Here is a 15,816-nt window from a genome sequence, read left to right on the forward strand (position 1 = left end):
CGCCAGGGCCAATTGTGACAGTCATTTTAAAGCTAAAGAGTTACTCTCTTCTATCTTGACATGATCTTTTTGTGTTTCATCTACTCTAATATTAATTTGATTTGTTTGCCAGAATCTCATTAATCTGAGTTTTTTTTTCTTCTTGTTAATCTTGTTTGTTCATCTGCTTAATACGATTTATTTAATCTGTTCATTAATCATATTTTTTTGTATGCTCATTTAGCTTGTCTGTTTTGTCTGCTTGTTAATCTCCTTTGCGATCAGGTGACAGCTGCATTGGCGGAGAGCCTTGGTTCGGTGACGTCTGCGTCCATCTCAGCCCTGGGGAATTACAGCACTGGTCTGAGCACAGGCCAGCTCAGCAGCACGCCCCCTGCTGTCCTCTTTTCCTCCCTCAGTGTTCTCAGCACTGTGGTTAGCTGGAGCCAAGGTCAGGCCCTTGCTATCGTCCAGTCAATGCTCTCTGCGGGAGTGCTCACGGTATGCTTATTCACCCTTATGTAAAAGACTTCATGTGGTTGTAGTTCATGGTAGTAAATGTTTTTGTTTGTCATTTTATTGTAGTGTGTGTGTGTGTGTGTGTGTGTGTGTGTGTGTGTGTGTGTGTGTGTGTGTGTGTGTGTGTGTGTGTGTGTGTGTGTGTGTGTGTGTGTGAGTGTGTGTGTGTGTGTGTGTGTGTGTGTGTGTGAGTGTGTGTGTGTGTGTGTGTGTGTGTGTGTGTGTGTGTGTGTGTGTGTGTGTGTGTTGTAGGGTCATAAAAAAATTTGGTCATCATAGTTGATCATTTTCTCTACCACTTTCTACCTCTCCCACAACTCTTGATGTCACTCCAATGCTCTCTCCCTCTTTCCCTCTCTCCCATCTCTCTCACTTTCTGTGCTATCGTAGCTACACTCGTCAGACTCTTTGCTCCAGTTAGGAACCCTGGTAACTGGCATCCCATCTGAAGTCATTGCCAACATTCCTCCGGGCCAACTGCTCATGGCTGTCCAATCACCTGTCTTCCTGTCCAACATCATCACAGCGCCCATCATCATACAGGAGAGCATTGTCAACCAGGTAACACAGCTATATAGGGTGATATAGCATGCTTTCCTACTTTTTTCATTCTCATTGTCAAAGTTCATTGTCTCTCTCTCCTCATTTCTCTCCCTCTCCCCTTCTCTCTCTGTCTCTTTCCTCTAGCTCATCTTAGTGAATACAAGTTCTGACAGCATTGTAGAGAACGTTCCTGATGACATGGCGATGCTGATTCCGAGAGTGTCTCTGCTGAACTTGTCTCCATCGTCTGTTGCAACACTCAATCGGAAACAGTGGCAATATGAACAGGTTCGGCTGTTATGTCATTTCCTATAGGATCTCAGGACACTACCTGTCTGAAGCATAGTGCAGGGTCAAGTCCTAGGCTGGGTCTAATGTTATATAAGTCCCTCCTTTTCTGTCACTCAAAGTGTAGGAGTCAGTGAGGATCAGTGGTAGCTCAGTGGTTAAAGTGCTTGACTTGTAGTCAGAAGGTTGCCAATTCAAACCCAACAAAATCTGTACAGAGAGGGCAGAGATGGTGTGTGGAAACTAAGACTGACCAGCACTGGGAAAGCTAGAAAAAGTTTGGAAAAGCAAATTAAGGGAAAAAAAGATGTCAATATATAAAATCAATAATGAACCTTCATGTATCAGTCCATATTGATTATTAAAAAAATGTTAAGCTGTTCTGCTGAAACTTCAATAAATGTGTTTTACAGGCGATCCTGTTCTTCGACATAGCAGCAAATGGGATTCCTGATCCGGCCAAGTAAGTTAGCTTTTTGTGATCAGTTATGCTGTACCAGCGCCTGCAGTTCCTTTCCTAGAGCCCCACTGCAGTGGCCAAGGTCAATTCGCCTGGTGGAGTCACACCTGAGTTGGCTCAAAAGGCACTCAGTGATTAGCAAGGTCAGGTCAGATCAAGGAAAACACTAAACCTTTCTCTTTCTCTCTCTCTCTGTGTGTGTGTGTGTGTGTGTGTGTGTGTGTGTGTGTGTGTGTGTGTCCGTGTGCATAGTATCTCATTCCAGTTATTGCAGGGTTTCACATGCACAAGTGTTCAGGACTATGATGTTGTCAAGGTACAGAACCTGATCAAAGGCTGCCGGAAACGTGGCAATACCAAGATTGTGCTTCAGGAGTCACAGGTGAGCAAGAACTGAGCACTGACAAACGTGAAGTCCAACTAAAACAGAGTCCCCACCAACTATGTACCCACTTAAAGAGGGTACCCAAGAGTGTCTGGAGCAAGCCAAGTTAGCTGTCCCCATATACCATCCAAGCTTCATGGTGTCAAGCGTTTTATTTGTGTGATGCGTACTGTGTGAAGACTGTAATGCTATGTGATATTTAATATTATTCTCTATGACTCCTCCAGCTGATGTGCATGTATAACTACATGAAGGACTATAATCTGAACACCTTCAATGACTACCCTGCTGATATGCTTCTATATTACGAGTATGTCTATACACACGCAATGGTTTAATCCATATCCACACACACACACAAACACACACACTACCCCACCCTCATATTTATGGCTCACACTCTCTGGATGGAAAGTCTGGTTGATTGTAGCAGAAGGTAATGAAGCCATGTTTTGTGTTTGTTGTGTTTCTCAGCTACTCCCTGATTGGACAGTCAGTATGTCAAGCCTACTTCTCTGCTCTGGGCAATGCTGATTTCACTGTGTTCTCCAACACTCTGGCCTTCAGAAGACAGCTACTGTTTAACAATGCCAGGCAGTGCCTTGTTAGTCTGCATACACGCGCACACACACACACACATATTCATGCACCTATATGTACACTCACTCTCACACACACACACACACACACTCATGCACCCATATTTCAACTCTTTAATAAGATTCAACAATGCAACGCATTAGGCACATTTGCACACGGGCACGTTCATTAGGCACAATAATATACAGACTCAGGTTTGTCCATTACAGACAGCAGGCTATGTATTTGAGGTATGGAAATGAAGTATGAAGTGATATGTGGATGATATGGAGTATGGAACATTAGATGTATGGTCTGGAATAGAAAATAGAACATACATTTCAATAGTCATTTCATCATTATCAATGCTAGGCACTCGTATACAGGAATACTTTCACAGTGAATTTACTATACAATATGAATATACCATAATTCCGTAGGTTATCCAACAGTGCCCTCTAGGAGGGGGGGATGCGGTAGTTCTCCTATATTCTTACATGTGAGGTTCTAGAACTAGCTCAACATAGCACTACTATGCCAAATAATACTCCATATATATCACACACATCACAACTAGCAATTCAATCCACACTAGAATTGCTTTACAATTCACTCACGCATTACAATTCACTCACGCATTACTAGTGAGAAGTAACATAATTAGTGTAATTTCCAATTAGTGTAATTTCCAATTGAACCCACTATCTAACTAATCCTCCCCACCCCATTGCGCAATGATACCAAGCCAAGAGGGTGAAGGATAGCACTTGCTTCTTTATATATATATATAATACACAGTCAGCCAGCAAACCCTTTTGAACTGCTGCTAAATGGTGACATCCCTGGACAGATCAACATGCATGGTATACTTACTTGCATACACACATACACTCATGCACCTATATATACACTCACTCACGCATACCTATGTACACACACACATACATACACTCAAACATATATACACACACTTACAGACACATATTTCACTAAACAGATTCTATATTTGTTTCTGTAATGTATATTAAATTATGTTTGTATTTAATATTTTATTTAATTTATCTCCTCTCCTAGGGAATTTCAGGGTTGAATATTAGCCAGATGCAGCTGATTGTGTTGGGAAACATGGTTTGTGTCCTGAACGGATCCTACATCCAGAACTCAGACCCGTATGTTCTAGAAATGCTGAAACGGTGTCCAGATCTCTCAGCAGACCAGAGCAGTGCAGTGGAGAGCATGTTACTGACAGGACACACCATATATGGGTACAACACACAAGCACAGCCCATATTACTGACAGTAACACCATATATGGATACAACACACACAAACAGCCCATATTATTGACAGTAACACCATATATGGGTACAACACACACACAGCCCATATTACTGACAGTAACGCCATATATGGGTACACACACACACACACACCATGTTACTGACAGGAAATACCATGTATTGGTACAACACACACACACACACACACACAGATATATATATATATATATATATATATATATATATATATATATATATATATATATATATATATATATATATATATATATACACACCACATTTAAGACACACACTAACATACCACACAAACCATATTACTAACAGGAAACACCATATATGGGTACAACACACACACACACACCATGTTACTGACAGGAAATACCATGTATTGGTACAACACACATATATAGACATACACACCACATTTAAGACACACACTAACATACCACACAAACCATATTACTAACAGGAAACACCATATATGGGCACAACACACACGCACAGACACACACATACACACTGTAATTACATAAAGGGCCCCTGAGCAAGGCCCTTAACTCTCAATTGCTCAAGTTGTACTCATAATTGTAAGTTGCTTTGGATAAAAGTGTCAGCTAAATGCCATAAATGTAAATGACAGGAAACACCATATATGCATGCAACAAATACTCACACAGTGTTACTTATTGACAGGAAACACCATATATGGGTAAAACAAACATGCCATATTTCTGACAGAGGGGAAAAATGTGTATATATATGGGTACATGCACACAATTTTTGCTATTTATGAATGGTATTGAGTTTCACTCAATCTTAGTGGCATATCTGATGTATCTCTGATGTCTGGTGTATCTCTTGTGTTTCTTTATGGCGTATCTGTGTGGTGTAACTGTGTGGTGCATCTCTGTGACATATCTCTGTGCTGTGGTGTACCTCTTGCATATCTGTGTGGTGCATCTCTGTGATGTATCTCTCTGGTCTATCTCTGCGATGTATATGTGTGGTGTATCCCTGTGACATATCTCTGTGGCATGTCTATGTAGTTTATCTGTCTGGTATATCTCTGAGGTGTATCTGTGTGGTGTATCTTGGAACATCTCTGTGTTGTATCTGTATCTCTATCTGTGTGGTGCATCTCTGTGGCGTGATACTGTGATTTAATTTCTATTTTGTTCTGTCATCTCTTTTAGGGCTCCCACCAGCTGGAATGTAACCACTCTGACCAACTTGGGCTCTCTTCCTCTCTACCTGAGTTCAGTCTTCTGGTCCCAGTTCACAATGGTGAATAAGGAAGAACTGCTTACTGTAAAGCCTAAAAGAGCGTGTGTGTGTGTGTGTGTGTGTGTGTGTGTGTGTGTGTGTTCATTTGAATCTGTTTGTTGATGCAGAATAATAAAGTTCAGTTCTTCAGGACATTTTTACCCCAGCAAATAAGAGGCAGTGTGTCCCGGGTGCTCATCAGCAACATGATGACTGAAGCAGCATACTCTTCAAGGCCCCAAACCAAGAGCACATACAGAGCAAAACGAGACACAGGTGAGAACAAAAGAGACACTGATGAGAACAACTGAGATGTTGATAAGAAAAAGGCCACACCATTTTTGGCTTAAAATCTGTGTGTCGACAGCAAGACCTTATCGATTCCACCTGTGACATTTCAAAGCTTTTAGCCAAATTCAGAATCACCAGCACCAGAGTCTGCATCTTACAGACATCAGGACTCCTTTGTCTGCCTATATTTTAATACCAGATTAAGCCAGTGTTAGCTAGAAGGACATCTAGTTACTTACTTTCCATCTTTTTTTTATTAGATGTGGCATGTCAACTGTTTGCTAACATTAGCTAGCAGCTAGCTAGGGCTAAAAAAAAATCACTGCCTCTCAATGAGCATCTATCAGAAGTGTATACTGTCAACCAGGTCATCATCAAACAGTAAATCTTTTAAGTCATGGATTAGCTGTGCTGTGGTTTGTGGTTACAGCTGCAAAGCAAGTCGATGAAGCTGTCTAGTCCAATAACCTCATGATGGCTTCCAAATACCAACAAACCATTCATTTCAAAAACACAGATATCATACAGAACAATACTGGAAGCAATTATAATATGAATGGAGCCTGTTGAAATTAAGACAACTACTGAAAAAATTGGGTGTGTACATTCATTGTGAGGTCTAACTTTCGATCTGTTCTGGCTAATGTAAATTTTTCCTTTTGTTTTTACACACACGCACGCATACACTCTTCTCTCCTCCAGCATGTACTATGGGGCAGATTACTCAGGTGCAAGTGTCTGATGGCTCCTTCCCCTTCGGCTACGACGTGACACAGTTTAATGCATGTCTAAGTGTTCAGGTACTGAAGGACAACCTAGCCACCATAGCACAGAAGGCTATGGGGAGTGGCTACCAGCGTGTCATCCTGGACAAACTCAACCAGGTAAACTCAACCATGTAAACAGGGCAAACCAGGTAAACAACTAGGTAAAAAGGGTAAACCATAAACCGGGTAAACCAAGTAAATTTGGTAGAATGAACTTCCACTTGCTGTTCGGACAGCAGAGTCCCTTGCAGTCTTCAAATGCAGACTGAAGACCCATCTATTTGTAGAATATTTAAATGACCCCTGACCATATATTGACTAACTAAAACTAATACTTATTGTAGGGTATTGTTTATTACACTGATGTTGACTGCTCCTTTGTTGCACTTATTGTTCTCTGAGATGCTAGGCATCGGCTAGGCATCAGCATTGATCCCTGTATTTCAAAAGCATTCTAGTTGATTGGTATATTGGACACTAACCTACTGCCCTGGCTATTATGTGTGTACTGTGAGTAAATCACAAAGCACTTTTATAAGTCATTTTGATAAGAGTGTCTGCTAAATGCTGTAAATGTAAATACAAATGTAAACTTCACCAGGTAAACAGGTTAAACGAGGTAAACTCATCCATGTAAACATGGTAAACCAGGTAAACAAGTTAAACCAGGTAAACTTAACCAGCTAAACATAACCAGGTAAACAGGGTAAACCAGATAAACATAACCAGGTAAACAGGAAAAAGCAGGTAAACATAACCATGTAAACAGAGTAAACCAGGTAAACAGGAAAAAGCAGGTAAACATAACCATGTAAACAGAGTAAACCAGGTATACAGGGTAAACCAGGTAAACTCAACCATGTCAACAGGGTAAACCAGGTAAATATAACAATGTAAACAGTAAAAAAGGTCAACTCAACAAGGTAAACTGGAAAGACAAAATAGCAGCCTGGTCACATTTCTGCAGTTCTGCATTGAACATAAAATGCAGGGAAATCTATTACGAGCTTCACGAAGTAGGAATATCTGTGTTAAAATGAGATGGCTGCAGTGAGCAGCAGCTTCTGCAGATGTTCTCAGACCCTTTGGCGTTATGAAGTCAAAGCCAGTATGGTGACACTATCTCCTCCATCACTCAGGCTTACCCAACGGGCATCAGTAACGAGGTGCTGCAAGTTCTCGGCCCTGCCTCCCGTGCAGCCACCTCCGATGACATCAGCAGGTGGACAGTGACAAAGATTGATACGCTGTCCAATCTGATGAACTCCACATACGGATCATGGACCCCTTCACAGGTCTTCCATCACTGGTGTTCACAAAAGGAGAAATAGAGAGAAGGGTCTATTTATTTAGTCTGATTGATTGATTGTTTGGTTGTCTGGTTGGTTGGATGGTTCTCAGGTACAAGCCATCGTAAGCAAATATCTGAGTGGCACAGGGAACTCTCTGGGCAGCTTTGAACTCAATGCATTGAGAGGAGCAAAACTGTGTGCTCTGAACACTAGCATTCTGACCAACATTACCTCTACTAGCCTACAGTAAGTACACACACGTACACACACTCACACTCAGAAATATACACACTATAGATAGACATAGACGCACACAAGTACACACCCTCAAACACACTTAGATACACACTCACTCTCTCTCTCTCTCTCTCTCGCTCTCTCACGCTCACTTATTTGTTGGTGATGTTGATCAGGCATGCTGAAGCCATATCAGTCTCTAACTGCAGTCTGGAGCAGAAGCAGGCTCTGTTTACAATCGCTGAGGTCGCCTTCAGTGACCGCACTCTCTACAAAAGTACACGAGCTACCAATACCATCTCCCGTACCTCCTACTTCCTCACACAGTCATTACTGGGTAAGAAAACACACACAACATCTCATACCTCCTACTTCCTCACAGTCATTGCTGCATAAGAACAGACACATACACACACCATCTCACATAACTCGTAGTGCCTTTTACAGTCATTGCTGGGTAACAAAAGACACTTTATCACAAACTCAGATGTATACACAAACATGTACATTATGTAGGACTGAATTGAGCAATGTTCTAAACATTGCTATGTTTGTGTATGTATGTATGTGTGTGTTTGCGGCCTTAGGTGGTGCCAGGCTTCCATATGTGGAGGCCCTTTGTAGGTCAAACATCAGCATGGATTTGAACACTTTCATTTCACTCAACCAGGAGGTCATCAATGTACGTGTACCTTTCTGCCACAGTTACACAGATCTCTGTCAGACAGGTCTGTGTGTACAGTTAATTACACAGGTCCCTATATCTACAGGTACACAGGTCACTATGTCTAGAGTTACTCACGCACGTTCCTATGTCTACAGTTGCACAGGTCTTTATGTGTACAGTTACTTACAAAGGTCACTTTGTCTACAGTTACACAGGTCCCTATATCTACAGGTACACAAATCACTGTCTACAGTTACCTACACAGGACCCTATGTCTACAGTTACCTACACAGGACCCTATTTCTACAGTTACCTACACAGGACCCTATGGCTACAGTTAGTTACACAGGTCACTGTGTCTACAGTTTTGTGGCTAGTTTTATAGCTTCTGCAGTCTAGTGGGTATTTGTCCCCCTTGCAACAAATCAGCTGGGGTTCACTCCCCATCTTTGGTTGGTTACTTTTCTTGTTTACCGGTTCTACGAACTAACTGTTTCACACACGGGCCCGTCATCATTAGAGTGTGGTTGCTCACCCAGTAAGCTGTTGGTGTCATTATCTATCTGACCTGGGTGTGAGCCCACATTATAACTGTCAGGCACCTATGTACATGGGTCTATTTGCTTACAGTTACTTACAGAAGACACTATGTCTACAGTTACTTACACAAGTCACTATGTTAACAGCCTTGTGGCTTAGTTTAGAAGTTTATTTTGGAAGCTTCTGTGAGAACATATTTATTCCTACTCAGAAAGTAAGTAATTCTTAATCATTTCTCAAAAGCAAAGTTTTTATTTCTTCTGTCTTTGATTTTGTGACATATTAATGTGAGGATTTGAGTGTGTGTGTGCGCGTGCGCATGTGTGTATGCAAGCACTGGCGGTGCATGAGGTTGAGACCTTCCTGGATGGTAATATGGTCCGTAATCTGGTGGATCTCAAAAGGTATGCAAATGCATCTGCAGTGTGCTGTAATAACTGTGTGTGTGTGTGTGTGTGTGTGTGTTTAGGCACTCTCAGTGCCTCAGGTTAAGCAATTGCTGGGTCGCAATCTGCCAGATCTGAAGACATATGAGAATGCCTCAGCAGTGCACAGCTGGGTGGTGATGCAGCTCCAGTCCGAGCTGGACACTCTAAAACTTAACATCACAGGTGGACGTGCCTCACCTACACCTACCCCAGCAAACAACATGAATACCACTGCAGCCAGTAATGTGGCTTCATCCACAACCAAGCCCACAGGTTTGCTCAACCCCAAACACTCACATTCACCTCCAATCACAGTTACACTCACCCCCAAACTCACATTCACCTCCAATCCCAATTGCATTCAATCCCAGTTACCCCCTTTAACATTTTAGCAGGGACAAGGCAAGAGGCAGACTGCAAGTGCAAGAGGTTTATTTGAGCGAGATAAACTAACAAACATGGGATGCTAACAGAGGCTAAAACAGTTTCAGAATCCCCCTTAAGATGCGGCTCCAAACACACAAAACAAAAATAAAAGACAAACCAAGAACCTGGAACAGAAGCAGGCTAGACATGATACTGGAAACCCAAACAGATTAAGGACTGAACAAAAGACACAGGGACAGGAGAAAAGGCAAACAGGGGGACAGAGATGGACACACTCAGGCGCACAGGGTCCAAAGCAGAGAGACACAGGGACTGAAACAGGCACATCAAGAGAAACAGGGACAGGAACAATAACAGAGGCGGGTTAGGAGGCATTGTCAGTCAACTGCAGGTCAAGAGAGTGGCTAATGCTGACAGCGTGTCCAGGAAGTCCAGGGGAGCAGTGGTGAGTTCAGCAGGTCCGGTGGCAAGGGGGTAATAACAGAGGTGGAGAGGCATCTTCTACGCTAGGACCAGGAACAGTAAGAGGCTGCCTGTTGCATTCCTCACTGGGAACAGTCCCACCTCTGGATGCAGAGATAAAAGCCACTGAAGAGCTGCACTTGAGAGAGGTTGTGGCTATAACTAGTGATGATAGGACCAACAAGTCTGGAGTCACGGCTGCCTGAACACTTTCTAGCATGCTGAATACCGTGGCACATTACTTGCCTGGGTCTGGCAAACAGTACTGGGAACAGGAACAGAAGGACACACAGAAGAGTGAGCGCTTGCACGACTTAGCACCATAGCCCACATTGGCTATAGGGAAGGCCTGATAGGCTATGAAGGTCCGTCTCCCCTCAGAGGTGTGGAACAGCAGGCTTCTTGTCAATCGCAAGCTCCTCTCTAGTAGTGTAAAGAGGATAAACACCAGTTGCCCAGGTTGGAGAAACAGGTGTGGGTAGAACCAGAGGCTGTTGGTGTGGTCTCCCAGTAAGTCTTGCTATAAACAGCTGGAAGAAGCCTTTCACAGACCTTGCTTCCTGAGCTTTGAATTTGAGAATGTGTCAGCTCTCTCTAGTGCTTTTCCCCTGAGGAATGTTCTCGTTTACATTTACGGCATTTAGCAGACGCTCTTATGTAGGATGACTTACAAAAGTGCTTTGTCATTTACTCATAGAATATAGCCCAGTACAATAGGTTAGAATCAAACATACCAATTAACTAGAATACTGTAGAATACAGGGATCAATGCTGATACCTAGAAGTACAAAATACATAAGGTCTATCTTAAACAATGAGAAGTGCTATAAACAATAAGTGCTAGAGTTTGTTAAACAATACCCTGCAATAAGTACTAATTTATTCAGTCAGTATGGGAGCAGTGTATGTTGTCCTTTAAATGGACAGTACCTTGAACAGTACCTTGACTATCTCTGGAGGATTTGGGAAGGTTAGGTACTGAAAGTATAGCTAGCATTGCATAATAAATCCTCAAGCTGTATTGTCCTTCCCATCATACTCACAAGGAGTTACTATCAATGAAGGAAGAACAAATGGCTTCCCAGCCCTTTGAGCAGAAAGAAGAGCCTTCATCCACACATACACTAATTCCCCTCATCCACCCGTACACTCTGTTTTCTCACCCTCTGCCTTTCCTCTTCTTCTCTCTCTTGTTCTGTCCTTTTTTCTCTCTCTCTCTCTCTCTCTCTCTCTCTCTCTCTCTCTCTCTCTCCCTCTTTCTCTCTGCAGGTTCAAGTTCAAGAGTGCACACTCTTCCCAGTCTCCTGCAGATTCTCCTCCTGGCTGTTACCACGGTCATGCTGCAGCTCATGCACTACTCTCCCCATAACATAATCAACTCTCTCTGAAGGCTAAATATAAATTATCAAAAATTTATTTCTCAATGTATTGGTTTTATCATAAGGTTTTCATAATAAGTATAGTGCCTCTTTAGCTTTATTTACTTAGCTACACCATGCTCAGGGTCCCAGAAGGATTGTCCAGGGTCCTGATAATGACATTTGGGTTTTTCTCTGGCTAACCACAGTGAGATGGCTTTTTGGGTCCTACCTCAGTCTGCTCCTAGTGTTTACTTCTCTGAAGTTCAGCATTGGCCTTGCCGCACCCTTTTATGACTGTTTTTATAATGTTCTGTAGTTTAGCACAGGGCTGCTGCCCCTTTTATGACATCACAGTGTAAAGGTATGTAGTCCAGCACTGGGTTGGCTGACCCCTTCATGACATCATATTGTTTATTTTATTTTTATTTTATTATATTTTTATTTATAGGCATGGCTCACCCCTTAAACTAATATTCCAGTTTTGTTCTTTGTCAATCCCAACTGTTACTACATTGTGTGAGGCTTTTGGTGAAAATAGGCCTATTAAGAATTTTGAGGTTGCCCCTGGGATATTTCTTTAATCAGTTTAACTGTGCTCTGTGTCCCATTTCCTTCCTGTTATAAATGTGCCAGTAATGTCATCTGGTCTTTTCATTTTGGGTTCATTTTTCTGCAGTGCACTGCACCATGACTTATAGAGATTTGCACAATGTGAAAATACAGCGATATGAAGGCACAGTGTCAAGTCAGTGTATTTAAGACAAAAATTATTAGCACACGCTTTTCTATCTGTATGTATTGTTCCAGTGAGGTAATAAAGCATATATCATTTGCTCAGAATTGCAGATGGTGTTCTTATCACTTTAAAATGTAGATGAAAGCATCATAAATAATTCAGCTGTAGAGATGCTTCATGAATTGTGGCTTTTGTCACTATCAATGCCAGTATCACCAAAATCATTAGTTCATCTACAGGAATGACACAAGAAAAGTAACAACACTGACATTTATGACCCTGGACCGTGACTATGACTCTGATTATTGATTTGCCTAATAAATCTCATACTTCTCAACGTGATCACTCCACATTACAAAAATCTCTTCCTGGAGTTTGATCTGTCTTTCTCTCTCTGATTCCCTCCCTCTCCCTCTCCCTCATTCTCTCTCTCTCTCTCTCTCTCTCTCTTTCTCTCTCTCTCTCTCTCTCTCTCTCTATCAATCTATTTAGTAACAGTCCAGTAATATTTTCTATGCTGCATTTCTGTTATTTACAGATTCATGTGTATTGTCATTACAATATCTTACTAATTATTATACAAATTTAACTGTCTTATACTAAATTGTCATCTTGAATTCATTTGAAGCGTAGCTTTAGATAGCATTACATAATTACCAATACCAAAGTATCCAATTTGTTTTGCATTTCCCAAATAGTAAACCTCTGACAAAGCTGTTTTATCATATTCTCACAATTTATGCTGGGCTATGAAATCAATTTTTCTCTTTCTAACATCTGTTAATTATCATTTGGTGCTGGTTAAATGTATTTAGTTTTCCACATTTTAAACTTTCACCTGCACCTATTTCCACTCCCTGTTTATATGTAAGTGGGGTAGGAGTAAATAAATACACAAACAAAACCTAGTACAAGCCTGGTAATATACATTATAGATAACATTATTACTTATTACATTATTTAAGATACTAAATTACATTACAAGTTTCCACAAAAATGTGGCGTTCAAGTAGTTTCTAATTGATTAGAAAGCGGCATAATTCATGACTAACCAAAAACTGTTTATATTGTAATAGCAACCAGTTCTCCATGAAAGCTTTTTGTTAATTTAGTTTGATGTACAGGAGTAAAATGTGTCAAGTGTTCATTAACTGCTGTAATGGTACGCTCCCCTCCACTCACATCGTGTGATATGGCCCACCATGTGCTGTAGGTATCATTTGTTGACTGTTCACTGTGACCACTTCCTTGTTTGGAACCACTCTCTTGTTGTCATTATGATCACACATGCACCTTGTTACACGTGTTTGTGTCCATTGAAACCCCTGTGTTTTAGTGTTGGTTCTTGGTCATTGTTCACTGCTCACGCATGCCGTTTTCTGTGCTTATTTACCCTTCACATCACGCTGCACTGGACTGTTACATGTGAATGCCATTAATGTTTCTTGTTTCTCTGTGTTTTGTCTTGTGCTGCGGTGCTCAGGCCCTCCTCCCAACTGGCAATTGGAAATTATGTAATAACTATAGCACTCTTGTACTGAAAGTGAGTGTGCAAAGCAAAGGTCACTCATATAGTTATGAACAGAACTATAATTTAGGAATTTGAACAAACGTTATTCAGGTTGGCAGGTGACAAAATTACTATATGATCTTTCCATGTACTTAAATAGAAACACCTTTTACCTACAATTCCTGTCAGCATTGTTAGGTACACTGTATAGGTTTTAAATATACCAACAGACTGTATGTATTTGGTGGTGTGTGTCTGCACACACTCTATCATGTAATTTAACAAACAGTGTGTGTTTGTGTGTGTGTGTCCACACACAATCTTGCACTTCTCTGTATGGAAGAGCAGCAGGACAGAAGGAAAAAGCTGTAATGTACAACTATAGGACTATAGGAAAGAAATCACAGCAAGGTCACACTATTGTAACAGTGCGCTGTCTGTCCTTTACTGTATAAAGGGCAATCTTCACCTTATAGATATGAAAATACACTTCATTCTTATCTTATGAGAGTAGTAACAGTGTTTATTTCCTCATACATAAGAAAGTATTTATACCAAGTTATCCTGTATCAGCAATTTCATTTCACATAATCCTGTTATTTTACTGGTATTTTGGTTGCAGATGGATAGGTTGTTAATAATAATAATAATAATAATAATAATAATATGCACTTATTAGAATACATTGTGGAAAACTAATTTTTCCCTTTATAGAAATGAAAATACACTTCATTCTTATCTGCGAGTGGTAGCAGGGTTTATTTCCTGATACACAGAAGAAAGTATTATAGCAAACATGTTATCCTGTATCAGCAATTTCATGTAATTTATTACTATTTCTTTTTAGAAACTGGTTCAAAATGACCAGTCCTTCAGGTTCCATCTCCTCCAAGTTACCCTCTGCCCTCCGTCCTCTGTAGCCGGATCAATCCAGGGAAGTCAAGAGACCCTGACACCAAGGTAGTGAATTAAGAGAGTTCCACTTTATTGAGGAAAGCACAGAGTATATATGCGTCCTATATCTACTATCTAAATCTACAGGATGACGGGGAAAAGTGAGGCATGTTCTAAGGGTCTACGTAGAAAGGAAAGAGACAAGGTTAGTAAAGATTAGATGCTCTCTGCATGAACAAGCCACGAGCTGTTCCCGTGCCTGCCATGAGCCACTCCTGTGCTTAGAGAGAGACAGAGAGAGAGAGAGAAAGAGAAAGGGAGGGGTAAAGGAGACAAGAAGAGGGAGCAGATGACCTCGGGTGACCAGCGCACAGTCAAACCTCCATGTCATGGCTGATAGGCAGAGACCTTGCGTTGGGTGCCTGAAGACAGAAAGGCTCCAGTGTCTAACAGTGGCCAAATGGTGGCTGAGGCTGTGCTTTATAATTGTTCTGTAGCAATGGTCTAGTGTCCTGTTACCCATGGTAGGGCAAGTGATGTGTTGATAAAAGTTAGGCACTGCACATTTGAGGTTTGCATAATTGAAATCCAAAATTACAGTTAGTGCAGTGTCATGGTGCTGTGTCTGAAACTGTGAGAGCTCACACAGTGTGTGTTCGTGATCACCTGAGGTGGAATGTAGATGGTGCTGACTATGATTGCCGTAAAGCCCAAAGGTATAAAGGATGAAACCTGAGGGCAACCAGCTCCAGGTTGCGTGTGCAGGAGCATATGAGGGTAATGATCCTGGCATTGTTGCACCATCTTCTGTTCACAATAATGCACACTCCATGACCCCTCGACATCCCTGACTCTACTGTCCTGTCCATGCATTTTCCCAAGAGGAACCTGGCTGGCTGGATGGCATGGCTCTAAGCCATGGGTTAA

At 41.5% G+C, this 15,816-nt stretch overlaps 1 protein-coding gene across 1 annotated transcript in view; it reads left to right on the plus strand.

Annotated features, from left to right (window-relative positions):
• The window catches only part of LOC113585188 (uncharacterized), a 44,179-nt gene extending 31,590 nt beyond the window's left edge, over positions 1-12,589 (plus strand). Inside the window, exons 49-65 of the mRNA XM_027022553.3 lie at positions 265-480; positions 889-1,059; positions 1,186-1,329; positions 1,743-1,792; positions 2,042-2,171; positions 2,402-2,484; positions 2,649-2,778; positions 3,828-4,018; positions 5,248-5,338; positions 5,446-5,593; positions 6,311-6,492; positions 7,515-7,670; positions 7,777-7,913; positions 8,081-8,241; positions 8,492-8,586; positions 9,581-9,812; positions 11,658-12,589. Of these exons, the coding sequence (XP_026878354.3) occupies positions 265-480; positions 889-1,059; positions 1,186-1,329; positions 1,743-1,792; positions 2,042-2,171; positions 2,402-2,484; positions 2,649-2,778; positions 3,828-4,018; positions 5,248-5,338; positions 5,446-5,593; positions 6,311-6,492; positions 7,515-7,670; positions 7,777-7,913; positions 8,081-8,241; positions 8,492-8,586; positions 9,581-9,812; positions 11,658-11,776 (2,436 nt within the window). The 3' untranslated portion in view covers positions 11,777-12,589. The remainder of the gene's footprint in view (positions 1-264; positions 481-888; positions 1,060-1,185; positions 1,330-1,742; positions 1,793-2,041; positions 2,172-2,401; positions 2,485-2,648; positions 2,779-3,827; positions 4,019-5,247; positions 5,339-5,445; positions 5,594-6,310; positions 6,493-7,514; positions 7,671-7,776; positions 7,914-8,080; positions 8,242-8,491; positions 8,587-9,580; positions 9,813-11,657) is intronic.
• The last annotated feature ends 3,227 nt before the right edge of the window (positions 12,590-15,816 follow it).

The sequence above is a fragment of the Electrophorus electricus genome, chromosome 18, assembly GCF_041902795.1.
Source record: "Electrophorus electricus isolate QZ-2024a chromosome 18, ASM4190279v1, whole genome shotgun sequence".
In the NCBI taxonomy this organism is placed as follows: domain Eukaryota; kingdom Metazoa; phylum Chordata; class Actinopteri; order Gymnotiformes; family Gymnotidae; genus Electrophorus; species Electrophorus electricus.